The following is a 20,798-nucleotide window of genomic DNA, read 5'->3' as shown; positions in this document are numbered from 1 at the left end:
GACAGAGAGAAATTACAAGTACACTGAGAGGCAGGCAGAGAGAGAGAGAGAGAAGGAAGCAGGCTCCTTGCTGAGCAGAGAGCCCGATGCGGGACTCGATCCCAGGACCCTGAGATCATGACCTGAGCTGAAGGCAGCGGCTTAACCCACTGAGCCACCCAGGCGCCCTTATTTTCACTTTTAAACAAATTAATAAATAGTTTTACATTTCTCCATGGTAATCTTTAATACGGTTAATACCAATAGATACCATGCCTATACACAGAAGTTCTTTGGAGTCCTCCCTAATTTCTAAGAGTGAAAGTGGCCTGAGACCAAAACCTTTCAGTACCTACATCTTAATGGAAGGATGGAAGGAAGCAGAGGTTCTTCTGTCTCCGCGGATGGGCAATGGAATTCAGTCTTCTGCGGACTGCAAAGGAGGCTGTGCGTGGAGGGCAACCTGAGATCTGAGAAGAGGCCAGAAAGTTTGAGAAGGTCGCTGTGGACACCAGGAGGGTGCTGGAAATACAGTGTGACGGTGCCCTCAGGCTTCTCTTAGGTGCCTCCTTTTGGACACTTTTTCTGAGGCCAGTGGCATGTGTGCCAGGGCTTTCTTGCCTGAAGAGCTGTTTCTAGATGACCCAAGGCTGCTGGCCCTCCTGTTGTGACAAACCCAGAGCCACGCTGAGAGCCAAGCAGAGGTGGGCAGGGCATCAGTCTTGTTGAGTCTAGTCATCCTAGTGGGCATGAAGTGGTATCTACGGTCATTTTAATTTGCATTTCCTTCATGGCTAATGATGTTGAACATATTTTCATGTATTTATCTCCCATTCATATATCTTCTTCAGAAAGGTCTGTTAAGAGTTTTGTCCACTTTTTAAAATAGTCTTTATTTATTTATTTATTTATTTGAGAGAAAGCGAGCAAGAGAGCAAAAGCAGGGGGAGCCACAGAGGGAGAAGGAAACCCAGGCTGCCTGCTGGGTGGGGAGCCCAACACAGGACTTGATACCAAGACCCTGAGATCATGATTTGAGCTGAAGACAGATGTTTAACTGACTGAGCCACCCAGGTGCCCCTGTTCATGTTTTCACTGGATTACTTGTCTTATTATTGAGTTGTAGTTTCCTTTATATATCCTAAATACAAATCCCTATCAGATAGGCGACCTGCAAAAATTTTACATCGTTCTGTGGGTTGTTTTTTCACTTCCCTAATGGTGACTTTTCCAGCATAAAGTTTTTAATTGTGATGAAGCCTAACTTGTCACTTTTTTTTCTTTTATGTCTTGTGTTTTTGGTGTCAGATCTAAGAAATCATTGCCTATTCCAAGTTCACAAAGATTTATGATTATGTTTCCTTCTAACAGCTTTGGGGTTTTAGCTCTAACATTTAAGTCTTTGATCCATTTTGATTAAATTTTGTCTATAGTTTAGGTAGGGGTTCAACTTCATATTCATGCGGATATCTGGTTGTCGTGCCATCATCTGTTGAAAAGATGATTCTTTGCACATTGCATTTTCCTGGCAACCTTGTTGAAAATCAGTTTCCCGTGAATGTATGGATTTATTCCTAGATCGTCAGATCTAGCCCATGTGTCTGGATGTGTATCCTTATGCCAGTACCACATTGTTCTTTATAAATATATAGGTATAGCATGTATTGTAATTGAAAACTGTGAGTCCCTCAACTTTGTTCTTTTTCAAGATTGTTTCTAAAAAAAATTATATATTTTTTTGTTTCTATATCCTTTAAATTTCTATAAGAATTTTAGGATCCATTTGTCAATTTCTGTAAAGAAGCCAGCTGTAAAGAAGCCATTTTGATGGAGATTGCACTGAATTTGTAAATCAGTTTGGGGAGTATTGCCATCTTAAAATATTACATCTTCCATACCATGAAAAGGAGATGTCTGTCTACTTATTTAGGTCCTTCATTTTTAAATAATGTTTTATAGTTTTCAGAGTACAAGTTCTATGCTTATTTTATTAAAATTTCCCCTAATTATTTTGCTCTTTTCAATGTTATTGTAAATTTTACTCTCATTTTCAGATTGCTTATTGCTAATATATAGAAATACAATTGATTTTTGTATGTTGATCTTACAGCCTTTGACCTTGCTGAACCCATTTATTAACTTTAATAGTTCCACTGTGCATTCTTTGGAATTCTCTATGTTACAAAATAATGTCATCTGGAATTATAGTTTTATGCATTCTTTTCCAATCTGAATGCCTCTGTTTTTCATGTCTAACTACGCTGACTACAACCTCTGGTAGAGCATTGAATGGAAATGTGGAAAGCACCCATCTTTGCTTGTTCCTCAACATAGGCGAGACATTCAGTCTACAGCTAAGTGGGATGTTAGCTGTGAGGCTCCATAAATGCTCTTTGTCGGGTTGAGGATTTTGTATTCCTAGTTTGGGGAGTATTTTGATGATGAAGAGATGTTGAATTTTGTCAGATGCTTTTTACTGCATCTACTGAGATAACAGAAATCATTTTGTCATTGTGTAAACTTTGTTTTGGGCCTGTCAGGTGACCTATTTAATTATGAAGATGTGAAGCAAATACACAGCCATTATCTCCAGGAGAGCATGTAAAATGCTACTTAGGGGATTAGCTATGATTTGGTCTGTGGAGCTCTCCAATGTATCTATGTGTTTTTTGTTTTAAATATTATATTTATTTATTTGAGGGAGAAGAGAGAGAACATGGCAGGGTAAGGGGCAGAGGGAAAGGGAGAAGCAGACTCCCCACTGAGCAGGGAGCCCAACAAGGGGCTCTACCCCAAGACCCTGGGGTCATGACCTGAGCTGAAGGCAGACAACTGAGCCACCCAAGCACCTCTGCCATGCATCTATCTGAATTCCCAAAATTGAATCAATATCACGGACTCTTCTGGAAGAGAGGAGGTACATATTTCACCTCTTCTTAATGAGATAGGTCAGATTTGTAAGGCACCTTTTATGGGAATATCTGCCCAACCCCTCATCCTATTAGCTGATTTGCTTCCCTGGGAAGTGCCTGTGTGCATTAAGAGAAAGTTTTCCCCACTCCACCCTATCTTTCTCCTGCGTCATGGGCAGCTGCATATAGGAGCTTTTCCACAGCCACTGTTTACTAGACAGTATAGTTGTCCTCAGTATGGGGGTGATCTGGGCTTGGGTCCCTAGGTAACACATGCAGGAAGCCGTTCACCAATGGTCTCCTCCAGTTCCCAGGGCACCATGTGCCTTAGTTAATAAAGCAGTTCCTGCAGTAGACAGGTAGGACATAATACCTAATCGGTGTTCAGCCCATTAGTAACACATGAGAAGCTCTGGACCATTCTCTAGAAGCCAAAACAACAACAAAGAGGTGAAATTCAGCTCTACGGGGCATCTCTGAGTTCTGCCCTGGAAGCAAGCCAGGAGGATTATTTTTAAGGACTTGAGAGCAGAAGTGCTGGGGAATCTTTCCTTTGCCCCATCAGATAACTCTCCGCCTCTCTCTTCCCTGCTCTATGCCTGGGAGATGGGTATGCACGAGCCAGCTCAACAGACTCCCTAATTCTGTCTTCCACTTAGATGAGAACAGTGGGGTTTGGTGACTAGCAGAAGATCAGAAGGCAAGAGGAAGGGAGGAGAGGTCATTTATCTCTTGGGTTCCTCCTTTGGGCCAACAAGGGCTATCTCCGTCACTCTTCCTAAGGCTATTTTTCCTATCAGTTACTGGGAACAGGATACTTCCCCTCCATGCTTTAACTGACCTTAGCTGCATCTCCATAAGCTGTCCCTTTGTTAAATGCTTTTCAAACAACCCAACTTGAGTGGGCTGCTTCCTACCACCACCCTGACTAGGAAAGCAAATTTGAGGTTCTAGAACATATCTTGGGATGGAAATCGGGGGGGGGGGGGGGGGGGGGGGGGGGGGGGGGGGGGGGGGGGAGGGGGGGTGGGTGGTGGGTGTGGGGGGGGGGGTGGGGGGGGGGGGGGGGGGGGGGGGGGTGGGGAACAGACTTTCTACTATTTGTTCTGACTTGAACTTTGAAAGCAATGTGAATTTTTTTTTTTCCAAGCCAAAAGAGCACAAGTTCCAGCATTTGCTCGCTCTGTTCCCTACCTACCTGGCAGCATCTGGAGGGTAATATTCATATTCCGAGTCCTGCGGATGGTAGATGTTCAAGATAGTTTTATCAGCCATAACTGAACCTAAAGAAGATCACCTCCTCTCCAGGCCTCAAATTCTTCATCTGTAAATGCGTATCCAGGAACACCCACTCCAGCTAAGTAGGAATAAAACAAAGTTAGTGCAGGGCTAATTGAAACACTCATTAGGTAAGCGATTTATGTCAGCTTCATTGTTTTCCAGGGCACAGTAATATGAACTTGGGTAACAAGGGAGGTTGGGCAGAATGTCGTTAAAGGTGCTTCTAATCAAATATTTTAAATGACACATAATCAACACACTGTTCTAAAGCAAATGGACCCTTCAAAGGGATAGTCCTCCCCTTTAAGTAATTTACAGAGGAGAGGACAGAAGCCAGATTAAATAGCAGAGCCATGCAGCCACGACCTGTGCCACTACGGCCCAATCTATATACGACCCAAAAGATGTCCGCCTCCTACTCTTGTAACAAAATGCCAGGTTACGATAGGCTGTCTACAGCATGATCCCAATTTCATCAAGTATTCATGCCCACCTGTCTATACTGGAGGAGGCATCATTTTAAGACGGATGTTTACACTTATTATGACGAAAACCAAATAAATAAAATGATTTTTTTTTTTTTTAAAAAGGATGGATGTTTATGCTGCACGGTGTGGCAAAGTGTGAATTTATTTTCTGCTTATTCTTTCTACAGTTAAAAAAAAAAAAAAAGCTCCCTCCATTGGTGGAGGAGGACGCGGGCGAGGCTCCCCTGCTGGGGCCTGGGGTAGGAGGACAGTAGGCGGAGACGAGCAGGTGGAGCGGCGCGGTAGAGACTTGCTTGCTCCTGCCGCCCACTGGCTCCACTTCCCCGCCACTGCCAGGGAACGGCGAGGAGCGCGTGCGCGGGGCGGGGCGGGGCGCGGGCTGAGGCGGAGCAACGCTGTGGGGCGGGGCGGGGCGGGGCGCGGGCTGAGGCGGAGCAACGCGGTGAGGGGCGGGGCGAGGCTGTCCGGCTCCCCGCCGCTCGGTGCTCCGCGGCGGAGAAGGCGGGGCGGACGGGCCCGGGGAGCGGGAAGGATCCTGACCCCCGGCCATGGCGGCGCCCGGTGCGCTGCTGGTGATGGGCGTGAGCGGCTCGGGGAAGTAGGTCTGGGAGGGCGAGGGTCGCGGCGGGTCGCGGGGGGCGCCCTGGAGGAGGCGGCGCGCGTAGCGGAGGCCGGAGGCGTCACCGTTCCGGGCCCGCGGGGTACGCAGGGCTCTGGGGAAGCTCCGGCCTCCCTTTGCTGATGAGGAAGCTGCGGCTCGGGGGCACCTGCTCTCTCTCCCCACCCTCCAACCTGCTCGCCCCGGGGTGCCGAGATCCGTTACCCCGAGAGGCTCAGAGGGGCAGCCCTTTGTGAAGAAGCGCCTGCAGCGGCGCCGCCCGCCGTGGCTCCGTTGGTCCTCAGGGCCGGTGTCTGGGAGCCTTTTGTCAGAACGGGGTGGAAGGGCGCGAGGCCCAAAGCTCAGGGGCGAACCTGTTCCACTCTCCCACACACCTTTGTGAGGCTGGACGGAGGGGCAGCTCCCTCCTGCGAGCTGCAGGACTTGTGCGATGAGATTTCAGAAAGGGCATTTCACCGCTGGTCTGTTTTCTCTGTGCTGTGATCAGCGTTTATCAGCTTTACCTGAAAGTCAGAGTAAATAAATAGAGTTCCAAATCCCCCTAAGGGTTTGCAAGGAGGACCGCCGGGTGCGCCAGAGCCTCTCTGCTCAGCCCAGTCTGGCCAACTTGGGGGCTGGGAGCTAGACTTTGGCTTCCTGATTAGACCAAAATCTAACCGCGCCCATTACCCGAAAAGGGAGCCACTGCTGCGATCCGCCACAGGACGCAAAAGACAAACCTTAATCAAATGGAATAATTTAAGTTCAAAGACCTGTAGTGCCCTTCTAGAATTTTCTGCGCCACGACTATCTTGTGTGGTCAAGTACGGATTAAAGACTCTTGCTCCAGGTAGGAAAGTTTAGGTTTTTAAGATTACTGTGGCATTTTTAGCCTCATCTCTTGAGAAAGTAAAATGATTTGGGGAGCCTTTGAATAAAATTAAAATAAATCATGAAGCGTGAAAATCCCTAGTTGTATGATTTGAAGAAGTTGAATGTAAGACTGCTTCTGTGCTGTGATGTAGTGGAAGTCAAGAGCCCCGGGTCTTGATTGTGCTGCTGCTGCCTGGTTGTGTGAGCTTGAGTAATTCATGTACCCCTCTCTGCTTTGGAGCAGATGGCAGAGTGTGTGAAACCATATGGTTTATATGGTTATGGTATTCATGCATTCAGTAACTATTTATAGAGCTTGATCCTGACTCTGTGTCACTGATATATAATGAACAGGATAGATAAAATCCCTACCCTCAATGAGTTTATACCCTAGTATGGGAGGGAAACAAGACAGGGAAGTGCATAAATACATGTACACGGTGTGGTAGGCAGTGGTGGTGCTCTAGGGGCAAATAAAGGAGAGTAAGTAGAACAAAGAACAGCAGGCAGGATGGTGAGGGAAGGCTCCTCTGAGGCAGTGGTGTGTGGGCAAGACTCACAAGAAGTGAAGGACTAAGCCTGGTGGCCGGCTAGGGAAAGGGCAGTGTAGGCAAAGGGAATAGAGCAAGTGCAAAGGCCCAGAGGCTTTGTTTCATAGTGGCTTACCAGGGAATCCATTGTGTCTGAGTGATGGGAGATGAGGTCAGAGAAACAATGAATGTGAGGAGAAGTGGTCGTATGCTGGAGATATTCTGAAGGTAGAACCAGAAAGTTGTGTCGATGGACTGGCTGTGGGGTATGAGTGAGGGAGAAAGGTGTGAAGGATGACTTCGGGATTTTTGGCTTGGGTATCCAGAAGGGAGTTATTATTAACTGACGGAGAAGCAGTAGACAGAGCAGGTTTTGGGAGAAAAAAACAGCACAGTCCAATGTGGGATGTGGTGAATTACCCATCAGTCGCCTGAGTGGGTTTGTCAAGTGGTTGATTGGCTATCCAAGTCCAGAGTGTCAGGAGAGGAACTTTAGATATAAATGTAGGAATTCTTGGTGCACAGATACATTTAAAGACATAAGATGTTGAGATAACCGGGGGAGTGAGTGAAGATCAAGAAGCTGGCCAGGAACTGAGCTTGTGCCCTCTGACAGTTAAAGTTCAGAGTCAACTATTGCTGAGGGACTGAGTAATAAAATGAGAATGATTATATAGATCAACGGATATAGAACACTGAGTTCTTCGGTGATTTCTGTGAGCTCTTGTTAGGGCCCTGCAGGATTTTAAATTATACGCCATTATATATGAGAGGGGGGAAAAATGGCTCAATAGAACAAGTCTCACACCAGAAAGATTGTAGTTAAACCACTATTAAAACAATGTCAAGCATGAATTTTACTTTTTCACTGTTTATTGCCTCCCCCTCTCCTACCTAAATGCAAGGGATCTTTTTCCTTTTTGTTTACTGCCCTCTCTGTCTAGAAAAATGTCTGGCATGTAGTAGGTACTCAAGAAATATTTGCAGACTTAATGGATGAATGAACAAATGAATGAACGGAGCTATGTGAATAGGTGGCAATGTCAGTTTCCTTTATGTTTTAATAGCCTTCGTGAAGCCACCCTCAGGTTCCGGCCTTTTGAATGTCTTTTGCTTTTAACCTGGGCCTCAGCCCACCACCACTGCCCTACAGTCCTTTTCAATCTCCATGATCCTGATTTAGACTAACCCGCTTAGAGATCCCTGGGTCCCAGACTGGTTTGTAATCCTTCCTCCAACCAGTCTCCTCCGAGCCGAGCTCTGTGCCAGGCGTCCTTGTCCGAGTCCGTGAGTCCGTGTCAAGTCCTGCGTTCTCTGGCTTAAGAGGTTTGGATAGAGCAGTGGACAGTGGCTTTTCCTTTTCCTTCTGTCTCTTCTTTGCCCCTCTACACCCCAGTCTAGTTAGCTCTTCTTTCAGCTTGTGAGTGGTGGCTGACGTGTTCATCCCTGGCTCATCTTACTTGGGCTTCAGTGTCATTTTGGTCATGCCCAGCTCTGGCTTCCCCTGCCCTGGAGTTGGTCACTGGTAGGCTGCAGTGTGTCCCCCTGTGCGAGCATCAGCACGGGGAACCTCATGGGAGAAGTTACAGCCCTTTGCAATCCTTTGGTCACATCGGGGAGCGGGTCTCAGTTGGGAGTACACGTGTGTCTTTAACACGAGGTCTCCTCAAGGCCTTCTTCACAAAAGAGACAGGACCCTTGAATCCAGGTAGAATGTAAGCAGAGTTTTGTTTTTGTTGTTTTTGTTTTCATTATTTTCATCTCCTGGGGACTAGCAGGTGCTCAGTAAGTGCTGGCTGAGTGAAACGAGTAGTGAGTGGGTACGTGGAGCTTGGTTCCCCCATTTTGGAGGTGAGAAAAGAGGTGTAGAGGGAAAGGTGACTGACATGGAAGCAGGTGGCCAGGTAGTGGCCGCACGGAGACTGTAGCCAGCTGTTGGTACTGAGACCCAAGCCCTTTGCAGTGAGTGCTGCCCACTGGGGGACATCATGTCCTCACCACACACGTCACACAGAGCATTTCCCTCCCAGGCTGATTTCTCATCCTAAACTTCATTTTATTTTTTTTTTTATTTATTTTTTATTTTTTTAAATATTTTATTTGACAGACAGAGATCAGAAGTAGGCAGAGAGGCAGGCAGAGAGAGTGGAGGAAGCAGGCTCCTTGCTGAGCAGAGAGCCCGATGCGGGGCTTGATCCCAGGACCCTGGGATCATGACCTGAACTGAAGGCAGAGGCTTTAACCCACTGAGCCACCCAGGTGTCCCACTTCATTTAATTTTTTAAGAAGCCCCAAGCAAGGTGGTAATGCTTGTATGAGTTCCTTGAACCTTGTGCTGGGAAGTTAAACTCCCCTGTCCGACCTCCGGCAGTACCCTCAGTAAAATCTCATCTCTCATCAGCTTTTTTCCCCACAAAACATCATGATCTCTAGAACAGGGACCAAAACATTTCTGAAAGACTTCAGGAGTTCAGTGAGATCTCATATTGTTTTTTAGGAAAGAAAATTAGTGGTAATTCAGTAACTATCTAAATTCCTGGAGAACACGGACATGTTCTTGACTCTAGGCCTGACAGCATTACTGTCCCTGCTTCAGTATCATGAAATTACTGGGTTTCAACACGGCGGGGTGGCTGCTGTCTCCAGGGCACCCTGCATGGTAGGGGCCACGCAGGGGTTGGGAAGGGCCCTCACCTGAACCTCTGTGTCCTCTCCACAGATCAACCGTGGGCGCCCTGCTGGCCTCCGAGGTAACCTGTTCTGATGCCTCCCAATGACGAGTCCCATGGTGCTGTCTCTTTGCTTCTCTCCCTTCGGTGCACTTTCTTTCTGGCCCTTTCTTTCTGGTTTGTAAAACTCACCATGGGTGTGGCTTAGGAAAGCCAGTGGGGCAATCTTGGTTTACACCTTGGTGATGACCAAGAGTGATGAATGAAAGGAGCAGCAGCCCAGTGAGCAGGGACGGGGATGTGGCGTGACCGCCTCCCTGCTCCCGTCTCGGGGATGGGGAGTGGAGGGAGGGGGACCACAGGGGGAGGAGTGGTCCCCGGGCTGCCCCGTACGTAGTGTCAGTAATGGTGGTTGTCATCTACACCCGTTCACTTTGTTCTTAAAGCTGGGATGGAAATTCTATGATGCGGATGACTATCACCCAGAGGAAAACCGAATGAAGATGGGAAAAGGGATCCCACTGAATGACCAGGTAACATGTGCTGACTGTTTCCAACCCAAACGCTCCAGCTGGGAGCCGCAGGTGGGGCTCTCCCAGCACGTGGTGTAGGACACTTCCTGCCCCCCGAGAGGACTCGTGCACAGCACTCCGAAGCCAGGCACCTGCGGTCCTGCACATGGTCAGCTTTGGCCCTGAAATGCTCTCCGAACACAGAGCTAGGAGTCACCCCGCCCCTGTTTGGGCAGAGCCTGCCAGGACACTTCGCTGCAGGCTTTCAATCTGCAGGACGTAATTCTGGAGATTCTGCCTTCCTCCTCCTCCCCATGCCTTTCAGCTGCCGCCAGCACCTCACCACCACCCCAAAGCTCGAAGGATGGTTACAAATTCAAATCTAGCCCTCTGGAAGTGTCCCATCCATCTCAGGGTCAAGACCAAAGAGCCCAACGCCTCAACATGCCCCACTCCCCTCTCTTCGGGTACCCTCCCTCCCTCTCTCCACCAGAGCCACCCTGGCCCCTGTCAGTCACTCCTGCTGCCCCGCTGCTCCCCACAGGGCCTTTGCATCTGCTGGTCTCACTGTCTGAAGTACACTTCTGTCTCCTCACTTCTGAAATGCACCCTGCTCCTATCCACAGCTCGGCTCCTGTGCCACTTAGGGAAGTCCCTCTGGGCCTTCTGAAGTAAAACCTCCTATAATAAATTCTCACAGCACCATGGCCCACACAGTTCAGGTCCCAGCTGCAAGTTGGCATTTGATGGTGTGAGAATTTGATTAATATTTATCTCTACAACTCGATTCTACTTCTGAAAGAGCAAGAACTGTGGCCTTTCTGATGACCATTATATACCCCCAGGGCTGGCCGCACAGTCAACATCAGAAGATACCCGTGACTCAGTCGTAAGTGCAGGAATGAACAGCGCCTCACTCCTTATGCACCGTCATGAGGCCACTTCCTAAGGGTCCCTCCCAAAGCACAGGTGCAAACCGGACTCGCTGGTGTAACTCGCCGTAGTTCAGGGGAGAGGTGAGGGCCAGGGCCCCAGCCAGGCTCACGGGCCGGGGTGTCCAAAGGGCAGGAACAGAGTGGAACTGGCCGAAGACCAATACTGTGGTTGCCACTCTCAGTGACCTCGGTCCCAGCTGTACTGAGCTAGCTCACTCTCGTCCCCTTATCCGGCCTCCAGGGACTGGAGTCCCCCACCATCACTTGGTCTAGTTCTAGGGACTCCGAGCATACACCTGTCTCTGTTTCAGGGAGGATGGCTTGAGCTGGCCAAGATTCAGACTTTTTTTTTTTTTTTTTTTTAAAGATTTTATTTATTTATTTGACAGAGAGAGATCACAAGTAGGCAGAGAGGCAGGCAGAGAGAGAGAGGAGGAAGCAGGCTCCCCGCTGAGCAGAGAGCCCGACGCAGGACTCGATCCCAGGACCCTGAGATCATGACCTGAGCCGAAGGCAGCGGCTTAACCCACTGAGCCACCCAGGTGCCCTCAAGATTCAGACTTTGAACCATCAAAATTAAGTTTGCAACATTTACTTTAGGGGACAGCAGGAGGGAACCACAAGAGATACAGAATAGTAAGTGGAGCATAATAATGACATTATGGTAGAGATAAAGACATAGTGCAGATAACCTGGCTCCACCACTAGGCCTGTGTGCCCTTTGGCCAATGGCTTAGTCTCTCTCTGCCTCCTTCTCCTCCTGTGAAGCAGGGATGGAAGAGGACCCATTTCACTGGGTGCTTGAGGGGATTAAATGAGATACTACTAAAAAAAAAATTATGCACAGTGAAGTACCCAAAGCATTCAGTAAATACAACTTACTGTTGTCGCTTATGTATCTATGCGCACAGGTACGCATCACATAAACTGTTTGTCCTGAGTCTGTAAGTGTGACCGTGCCAGGGTTTTCTCCTTGGTGAGTGCAAATAAAAGTTAAAGAACAAGGTAAAGCAACCCAAATGGATGGAGTTTTCAAATGACCTTTAAACATTCTCCTGTTCACACGCGAGGCTTGTTAACTGGGCAGTCTGGATGGGGGTAGGGGTAGAGTTCAGAAAAGGAATTTATTGTACAGAAGAAAAGGTTATCGGTTACTGGAGGAAACATAATGAGTCACTAAATATATTTAGAAGAAACTCTACAGGTTAGCCGGACTTCAGACTTTCTCCCTCCCGGGGAGAGAAAGAGCTAGAATAGCAGATGGTTGACATTCGGGAGGAGAACTCAGCTAAGAGTGAAGGTGTGGGTCATAGCTGCGCTGGCACTGGGGGCCCCTCTAGCAACCAGTTCTGCGGGCCGCCCCCCCAGGATCCTGTGAGGAGGCCCCTGTGGAAAGTCTGAGGCAGGGGTACTGCCTCCTCTGGGAAAGGCTTGGGGAGGGTTTCGTGCTCAGAGGGCTGAAGTTTGAAGAGAGAACCTGTGCTGAGTATTCCAGGGGCTCCTTCAGGCTATTTAAATGTAAATGAACATAAACTAAACTGTAAACCCCAGTTCTGGTGTTACACAGCCCAAGTGTTCAGTTGCCACACGGGGCCCATGGCTACCACCAGAAGGTGCAGAGAACACGTCCATCATGACAGGAACCTCTAGTGGATACGCCACTCAGGCTGTGAGGGGTTGCTATTCGTGTGATAATGATGATAAAGGATCTGCAAGCTGCCAGTGTGCCCCCCACCCCCCACGCCAGGATCAAGCTGTCCCAGCAGCCTGCAGTGACACTGATGCAGACTTCAGAGTCTGCTAGATGAGGGGGTTTTTGTCAAAAATTTTCCCGATTATCAATGTAACACTTGCCTTGTGTAGAAAACTTGGGAAGTACTGGAAAATGTTTTTACAGAATATATCACTCTTGGCTTTATCTTTTAAAATATCTACAAATTTTAGAGTTTGAATTTTGGAGTTTTTTCCCCTATCTTTTTTGGGGTCTATATTCTTCTTACATGTGTTCTTTCCTCTGTGGTCTCAAGTTCATTTTTGCAGCAGGTAAACAGTGGGCCCTGGCCACTGCTCTTCCCCACCCGCTCCTTCCTTCTGCTGTCTGCCTCCCCTAGCAATGCTGGGCCTACTTGGGCTCCTGTGTTGTTCCTCTGAGCTCCAACTCCCTTCTCCCTTTAACTGTCCCCTTCCAGAAGACACTTCATGTCTCTAGATGTTTCCATCACATCACTAAAACCAGAGGCCCAGGAATCTTTCTGTGCCCTTTTGATGTCCTGATTGAACTCCTGCCAGAACATTTGTTGTGCCCACTACCTCCAAGCACTGGGCTGGGGGCAGGGGATACCCATCAGGAAGGAGAGGACCTTGAATGTCAGACCCAGCAGGCAGAGATGCTCATTTGGGTTATGCTGTTTCCTCTTCTCTTTCCCCTAAGTTTCTTTCTGTGTGTTTGACTTTCATAATTTATCCTATCATCTGTAGTAACCACTCACAGAGTTGAGTGAATTTGCTCTAATATCTCCTAGTTCCAATTTCTGCTTTTGTGAAGAAGGAATCTCAGTCACTCCCTTTTGTCACAAATGTGAACACAAAATTGAAGCTCATGCCTCCAAGTCTTAATACCCTTACAGTAAAGCCCAACCTTTCTTAGCAGGTCACTCAAGTTCTTGACCATCTAGTCGAGGCAGATTCTCCTGACCTTCCTCACTGCCAACTCCCACACTGTTCACCAGGGCTATGAAGCATCTGCTTCACACATTTACTCAAGAGTCCCTGTATACTGTCTTTAACACTCCCAGTCTTAGACTGTGTCCTCCTCTCTATTTAGAAACGAACAAGGGGCGCCTGGGTGGCTCAGTGGGTTAAGCCTCTGCCTTTGGCTCAGGTCATGATCTCAGGGTCCTGGGATCCAGCCCCGCATGGGGCTCTCTGCTCAGCGGGGAGCCTGCTTCCCCCCTCTCTCTGCCTGCCTCTCTGCCTACTTGTGATCTGTCAAATAAATAAATAAAATAAAATAAAATAAAAAAAAAGGAAACGTACAACAAAAGTGCTGTCAACCAAAACTTATGGGATGCCTTTGAAACATTACTTAGAAGGAAATCTGACCTCTGGAAGCATTTCCGGAAAAATAACAAGAATGGAAAGTAATGAGCTAAATGTTCAAGTAGGGAAAAACAATAAACAAAAAGGAATATGTAGGAAAAAAAGTAGAAATGGATGCTGAAATTAATGGAATATAAGCTGTTTCAAAAAAATAAAAATAAAAATCTAACAAGACTGATCGATCAAGAGTGGAAAGAAAGCACAATTAAGAGTAGGAATGAGAAGAGGGCTCTGAACTGGTGATGTTTGTAAATTTAAAGACTTAAGTTGGACAATTTCTTAGAAAAATATAAATTACTGTGGGGGACATGGGCTTGGATGGCCGTAACTGATGGCAGAGACTACTCCGCTTTTCCCCCCAAAGGGGAATACGACCCTGCCGATGCTGCATCTGGCTTAAGAAATCGGGAGGGTCCGGAGATCTAACTGTATGTGTGATCTCATCCTGCTCTCTCAGACACCAAAACTGAATCAAGAATAGAAAACCTGAACATAACATAATGCTCTTAAAAAAAAACTGATTCTGGAATCCAAGACCTCCCTGAAAAAAAGGCCCCAGGCCCAAATGGTGTTTCAGGTGAGTTTTGGTCGGCTTGGACCACTGTAACAAAATATCACAGGCTGGGGGCTTAACCAAGAGACATTCAGTTCTCACAATTCTAGAGGCTGGAAGTACGGCCTACTTCTCAAAACCGCTAAGATTTCTCTGGACTGTAATGCTGATGATGTGTTTCTGTACAAATAAACAATACCTGGGGAAGTCACTTTGTGTCTGCTTTAATTTCAGGACAGGATACCATGGCTCTGCAACTTACATGACATTTTACTAAGGTAAGAGAGCATCAGGCCTTCACATAAGCCAATGAGTAAAGAAAATTCATCAGAAAGTAGAGGCAAAAAATACGTTCTTGAAATCACAACTAGCTAATGGTAAAGGATCACAGAAATGGAATGCACTTCTGTCAGGTAACCAACAATGATTTAAATCAGCCAGAACCCGCGTGTAATTCAGTTGGGTTCTGGAAATGAACCTCCTAGACAGCTCCGCAATTATCGTCTGGGAATCTTGGTCAGCCAGTTGGCTTCCATAAGTCTGTTTCTTCATTTGAAAATGGGGGTGTAGTTCCTATTCACAGAATATTGTGAGAATTAGTGAGACGGGATATGGGAGGCACTCAGAATGGTATTGAAAACATCTAAGTGCTGGAAAGATGGTAACCGAGGACACTACTGACTGTTCTAGTCACATCTTTGTCTCCACCTCTTACCCCAACTCCACGCTGTGGCAACCAGGGAAGACCTGGGGTCATTTGTAAGTGAACAGATAATTGGTCATCAGAATTGGGAGTCCCAAACCGTCCTGCTCTGTATCGTGCCTCTGAGCAAATGAGGTCCCCTCCACCCATCTGAGGAACTGACCCCTGGGAATCCTGGTTGGGATGTGGAGGAGGATAGAGAAGAGGCAGGGAATGGCTTATAAATCTTGTTTCTAAAATGAGGATGAGCTTTGCGCAGTGGCAGTATCGTAGGTTTATCCAAGGCGATTATTGCTAATTAAAATGAAGATGACATTTCATATTTTTATAAATCTAAAACCTTTACACCATATGCAATTAGAATATACTTAAAATTAAAAATTCAGTTTACTTTTTCACACTGCACTGACATAGCTGGCAACCTTGTCTTTGCATAGGCTTTGAGTTTAGGGTTCAAGGTTTGAGAACTCCTACCCAACTGGGTCTTAACATAAGTAGATTAGATCAAATATACTGACCTGTGATGGAAGCAGAAGTTAAGATCCTCCGGAGAGGAGCTATCAGACATCCAGACCCAGAATAAATGAGCTCTCAACCATGGCCTCTGGGAAGAGCCAGACGGCCCAGGTATGTAAGTTCGCTGCTGCTGATGTGCTCCATCCACTGGATCTCAAGTATACATTGTCCGTAGATCAAAGGCAGACACCTGCAGAATTCTCAGTTCTAAAACAAACATTCTACCAAGTACCCAAGCCAGGGTTTTACCCTTCACCTCTCACCTCTTTACTGGAGTCCCTTCCCAGCCAGAGCCGGCTGCCTTTCCTGACCATGGACAGGGGCACACAGCAGCTGCGTGGGAGAGGAGGCTCACTCACTTGGGCAGTCTTGGAGCACACTGGTTTCCCTTTGTGGTGCCTGGTCATGCTGCCTCTATTTCCGGCTCAGGTTTTTTCTTAGCATATCCCTGGACGCTTCTTATATCTTGTTCCCCTTGACCACAGACAGCCTGATATTCCCCTTTTTGCCTGCTTTCTCCAGCTCTGCACTGGCAAATTCACCAGACTCCCAGCATATTGTAGAGTAGGAAGGGGGAGAAGCCAGTTGTGAGTTTCAAATCACTGAACACCTGTGGAAAATCTGAGCCAAGGTGTGTGGGGCACAGGCACCTACCAGCAGCCACCCATGTCCACATGCAGTGGCCATGTCTACATTTGCAGGAGCAGAGCTGACACCTACCAAGAACTTCCTGTGTACTGGGCATGTTGGTCAACTCTTCCTCACAACTCTACGGACAGGCGCTCTAAGGGGCCCCATTTAAGAGATGATGAACTGATGCTCAGGGAGGTAAATACCTTGCCCAAGACGGCTCAGTTCACTAGTGCAAGGAAGATCTTTACCTTAAAGCCAGGACTGCCTGATACCTGACCACCATTTTGTAATACCTTCCACTGGGAGAGAAGTAGGACCGGTCTTCAATCTAGAATCAGCACCAGTTATTTCAAAGGTCCGCATTCTTTAGTCCCACTCTCCACCCCCCCCCCTTTTTTTTTTCAACAGAGATGTAGCCTCTGGACAGCATGTGGTTCTAGCCTGTTCGGCTCTGAAGAAAGCGTACAGAGACATCTTAATACGAGGAAAAGATGGTGCATCCCCGAAGTGTGATGAGACGGGGAAGGACAAACACCCAGCTGAAGTGAAGCTCCTCGTGGTCCATCTGAGTGGGTCCTTTGAGGTCATCTCTGGGCGTTTACTCAAGAGAAAAGGACACTTTATGCCCCCTGAGTTATTGGAGTCCCAGTTCGAAACTCTGGAGCCCCCATCGGCTCCAGAAAACTTCATCCAAATCAGTGTGGACAAAAATCTTTCAGAGATAATTGCTACAATAGTGGAAACTCTAAAATGAAAATCGCTTCAGATCGGGGGTCCAGAACAATCAGGCAGACATTTCCATCCCATCCCAAACTATGTCTACTGGTTTTGCCAGTATTCTAATTTCTTGGGGTGAACAAACCCTAGTGTACTGAACTCTACTTGCCTGGGTGTATTTTTAGGCATTTGTGCTCTGGCACATGAGGAGGAGACAGGAGGGCACTTTCAAAGTAAAGCTTCAATAGAAATTCAAATTCCTGTGACCTAATCAGATGATCAGAGGGAATTCTATAATCAATGCTATAAATCACCTCATTTAGAACATCCTTGATCATGCCTAGATCTGATCAAATAAATGAAACTTGGCTATACTTGGCATCCCCTGGAAATTGGTCACAGGAGTAGAAATGTGTATAATGTGTAAACGTGTATAAACTGACCACTCACCAGCAAGTCCTAAACCTCTCTCCTTGGATCATCTCAAGATAAATAACAAGTACATATAGTTCATGGATATAAAAAACGGCAAAGTGGATGTAGCCTGGGACTCACTGACCCAACTGTCCCACTCATTTTACGGAAACCCCTGAGATCAGGCTGGGGTCAGCCACCAACCTCTCTGCTGCAAAAACCATCAGCATGGGCTCTGGGATAAGGAAAGAACATGAGAGCTGCTCTGGCCCAAATGTGAAATGAACCTTCCTGCCGGGCAGCAGTGTGCCAGGGGCAGCTGGGCTGGGTGAGGCTGTGCCGGAGGTCGGAGGCCTGGGTTTCAGCCCTTCCCCTGGAGGCTCCAGAAAGAGACTTCCTTATACTTCTATCCTAACCAAGGTCCTGGAATGCAGCTACTCTGCAGGGTCACTGATTTGCCTTGTGCAGAGAGTGGGTTTTGGGACTAATTACCCATTTTTTTCCCACCAGGGCAGGCAGCCTGTCTTGGGAACTACAAAGAGAATACGTGCCACGGGTGCCAGAGGCGTGAAAGGGCCCTTGTGGGTAGACAGACCTTGCTTAAGGAGACATGAAACCTCAGATTTTCCTCTCTGCCAGATTTGAGAGGCATCTGCTGTCTGGCTTCAGTCTACATCAGCCCTCACTACTCGGGGTCCAAGCCCTCAAGTTGACCAGTCCCACAGACTCAGGCTGGCCGATAGTCACCCCAGACACAGAGGAGGGACTCAGGCCACAGTACTCAGTGAGTCCAGACTGAAAACCACCATGGGCACTCTGCAGCGTCTGCGGACCTGTAATGGGACACAGAGCTCCAGCTCTCAGGTGCCTTACGTCGGGGTGGAAGGACAGGGCATCTCACATCCTCTGGCATGGGCTCGAGTTCTTAGCAAAGGCCACTGCTCACAAAAAAACTGAGTTTCACTCCACTGGACTGTCCCATAGGACCTGGGGAACAAGCCTGCTTATAATTATAAGAGCACAAGCTATTTTATGCATAAATGAAAATGTTTTTGCAGTTGTAAGATACATGAAGTTTCCAAAAGTACCAAAAAGGAACAATTATATTCTTTTTTAAATTTGCCAGAGTTGTTTACCATTTCAGAGAATCATGGTGTTCTTTTCTGTCATGAATGTAACACCCCTACACCAACCTGCGCTTGTAAGTCTTCATTCATAGTGATCAGCCCATGGGCACAAGCACCCAGCTGCTCCGTGGTGTTGGTCCAGGGCAACTATGTCTTGAGTGTTAGATACCAAAACTCATTCGTTTATCCCAAGTTACTTTCCCCTTTTCTCCTTTACAGCAAAGGTATCCTATTTACTATTTGCTGGGGTAAATTTTTTTTTTTTTTTTTTTTTTAAAGTTTTTTTTTTTTTATTTGACAGACAGAGATCACAAGTAGGCAGAGAGGCAGGCAGAGAGAGAGGAGGAAGCAGGCTCTCCGCTGAGCAAAGAGCCCGATGCGGGACTCGATCCCAGGACCCTGAGATCATGACCTGAGCCGAAGGCAGCGGCTTAACCCACTGAGCCACCCAGGCGCCCCTGGGGTAAATTTTATTAGCCATCAGTTTCACTTCAGGTGGAAGTGGGACATCAGAAAATAGTTGTTAAAAATAGAAGCATCAAATCTCCTGGGGTTGGGAACCACTGCTCAAATCTTCCCAAGATGAACCCCGGGGAGGCCAGGGTGTGCACCAGTACTGCCCTCTGGTGGCCCTGGGGAACACTGCAAGTGCGAACGGCTCTCCCAGCCCTCGAGAACACCATCATGCAGGCAGCCAGCCATGGGTTCTGTGCCTGGGTCCCCTGGCAGTGGAACACCCAGTCCTGACCATACCCTTGCTCGGCCTCTATGACCTGTGAAGAAGTGGAGAGTGAGACCTGTTTGCTGTGGCTCAAAATAGATGCCAATGATTCTCTCTTTTCTCCACCCTGCATATACCACTTAACCACCCACTCTGGCAGGAATTCTCCATCTTGCCTCCCACTCCAGTCCCCACCACAGGAGGAAGTTCAAGTTCAACGCTTTTCTTTCCCATAAGACACACCGCCCGCCTTGTAAAGTTGTGGCAACTGAGAGAGTACACGCACGGTGAGACCACAACCGATACAACAAATGCAAGCTCTTGTTAAAATTATCACCCTTGGGTGTCTGAGGCGATGTGGTCACAGGACGAACTCCCTCTCCTCTGCCTTCCCGACTGTGGAGATTATGAACCCCAAGCAAGTACATGAATCTTAAGTCTTTGGGCTTTAACAGGTCTTCCTTCTTAACCACTGCCAGTGTGCTTCCATGCCTATCCAGCCTGGGGGCCTGACCTGACTCAAGACATCTGCTGTCCACCAGCTCTGGAATCAGAAGCTGCAAGATGCTGAGCTCTAGGCACACTGCCACACATTCACAGGGGTAACCATGGGCAGGGAACCACTACGGGATGTCCCCACCAGGTGTTCCAAAGGTCCAGAACTGTCAGGCCAGGCCTCTCTAGAGACTGCTCTGAACAAAGCATCTTTCAGTGGATGGGAGTTCAAGAAGGGAGAAATTAAAACAGGCTGGCCCTAATCAAAGATACCATCAACCAGATTTTAACTTCTGAAACTACCATACAAGTTTATTCTCCCATCACTGAAGAGCAAATCTCTATGTTCAAAAATTATTGAAACTGAAGTATTAGCTCTTATTATGGGCACTATGAATGGCAGCAATTACCAAGGAGCAGACAACTAGATATCTAGCCTACAAGTTGTGTTGGGCCTTAATTTAGGGAGGGGTTTTTCAACCCTTACAGAACCTCGGTGTAAAATACGGCCTGTTGCTGATGTCCAGACAATCTTCAATCCCTCCAGTGGAGTTTCCCCCAGTGGCCTTAGATCCTACAGAAACTGAATTTCACTTTCTGGTTTAAAGATGTAAAGTCATGGGTCCTCACTCGGGAGGACCCAAGACCTAATAATGAATATATCTAACACATAGCTCAACTAAGGATCCAGTGAGGGGGAAATGTCCGAAACTCATGACGGTCAGTGGTAGGACCTGCACATTTGAATGCCCAGAAGGCCTAAGCAAAAACAATAATGGTAGGATACAGCAGACACTGGGGAATGGCAAGGACTATGGCACAAAAGAAAATGTATGCATTATCTAAAAAGGGCAGCCACTACTCACCCCCCAGTGATGCAGAAACACATCTCAGCATACAAGCTGGGGTTTATTGCTTGTTGCATAACAGAGAACAGACTTCCAGAACCATGGGGGGGGGGGGATTTCAGTAAGATGTCACAAAAGGACTTATGTTTTGGACACAGTAGGTGAGTTAAGGGGGGAGGGCTTCAAGGAAGCTGT

General features: G+C 47.5%; 1 protein-coding gene across 3 annotated transcripts; it reads left to right on the top strand.

Annotated features, from left to right (window-relative positions):
- The first annotated feature begins 5,103 nt into the window (after nucleotides 1-5,103).
- On the top strand, nucleotides 5,104-18,535 carry IDNK (IDNK gluconokinase). Of its 3 annotated transcripts, none has more exons than XM_059411792.1 (5): nucleotides 5,104-5,221; nucleotides 9,381-9,411; nucleotides 9,777-9,863; nucleotides 14,664-14,707; nucleotides 16,690-18,535. In XM_059411792.1, exons 3-5 carry the CDS (start codon nucleotides 9,828-9,830, stop codon nucleotides 17,033-17,035), a joined length of 426 nt encoding a protein of 141 aa, XP_059267775.1. In that variant the 5' UTR covers nucleotides 5,104-5,221; nucleotides 9,381-9,411; nucleotides 9,777-9,827; the 3' UTR covers nucleotides 17,036-18,535. The 3 variants fall into 3 exon arrangements, with proteins under 3 accessions (XP_059267775.1, XP_059267773.1, XP_059267774.1); XM_059411790.1 differs by having other exon boundaries at nucleotides 5,104-5,258; XM_059411791.1 differs by having other exon boundaries at nucleotides 5,104-5,262.
- The last annotated feature ends 2,263 nt before the right edge of the window (nucleotides 18,536-20,798 follow it).

This window comes from Mustela nigripes, chromosome 9 (genome assembly GCF_022355385.1).
Source record: "Mustela nigripes isolate SB6536 chromosome 9, MUSNIG.SB6536, whole genome shotgun sequence".
Taxonomy (NCBI): Eukaryota; Metazoa; Chordata; class Mammalia; order Carnivora; family Mustelidae; genus Mustela; species Mustela nigripes.
The sequence above is the reverse complement of the archived record's forward strand: the minus strand, read 5'-3'. Positions and strand labels throughout refer to the sequence as shown.

Excerpts from the sequence above, each read along its gene's own strand:
- IDNK (XM_059411790.1), top strand. The coding sequence starts at position 5,209 with ATGGCGGCGCCCGGTGCGCTGCTGGTGATGGGCGTGAGCGGCTCGGGG. Across the intron at positions 5,259-9,380 it reads GGCGTGAGCGGCTCGGGGAA|ATCAACCGTGGGCGCCCTGC; the intron begins GTAGGTCTGGGA and ends TCCTCTCCACAG. Across the intron at positions 9,864-14,663 it reads GGATCCCACTGAATGACCAG|GACAGGATACCATGGCTCTG; the intron begins GTAACATGTGCT and ends CTTTAATTTCAG.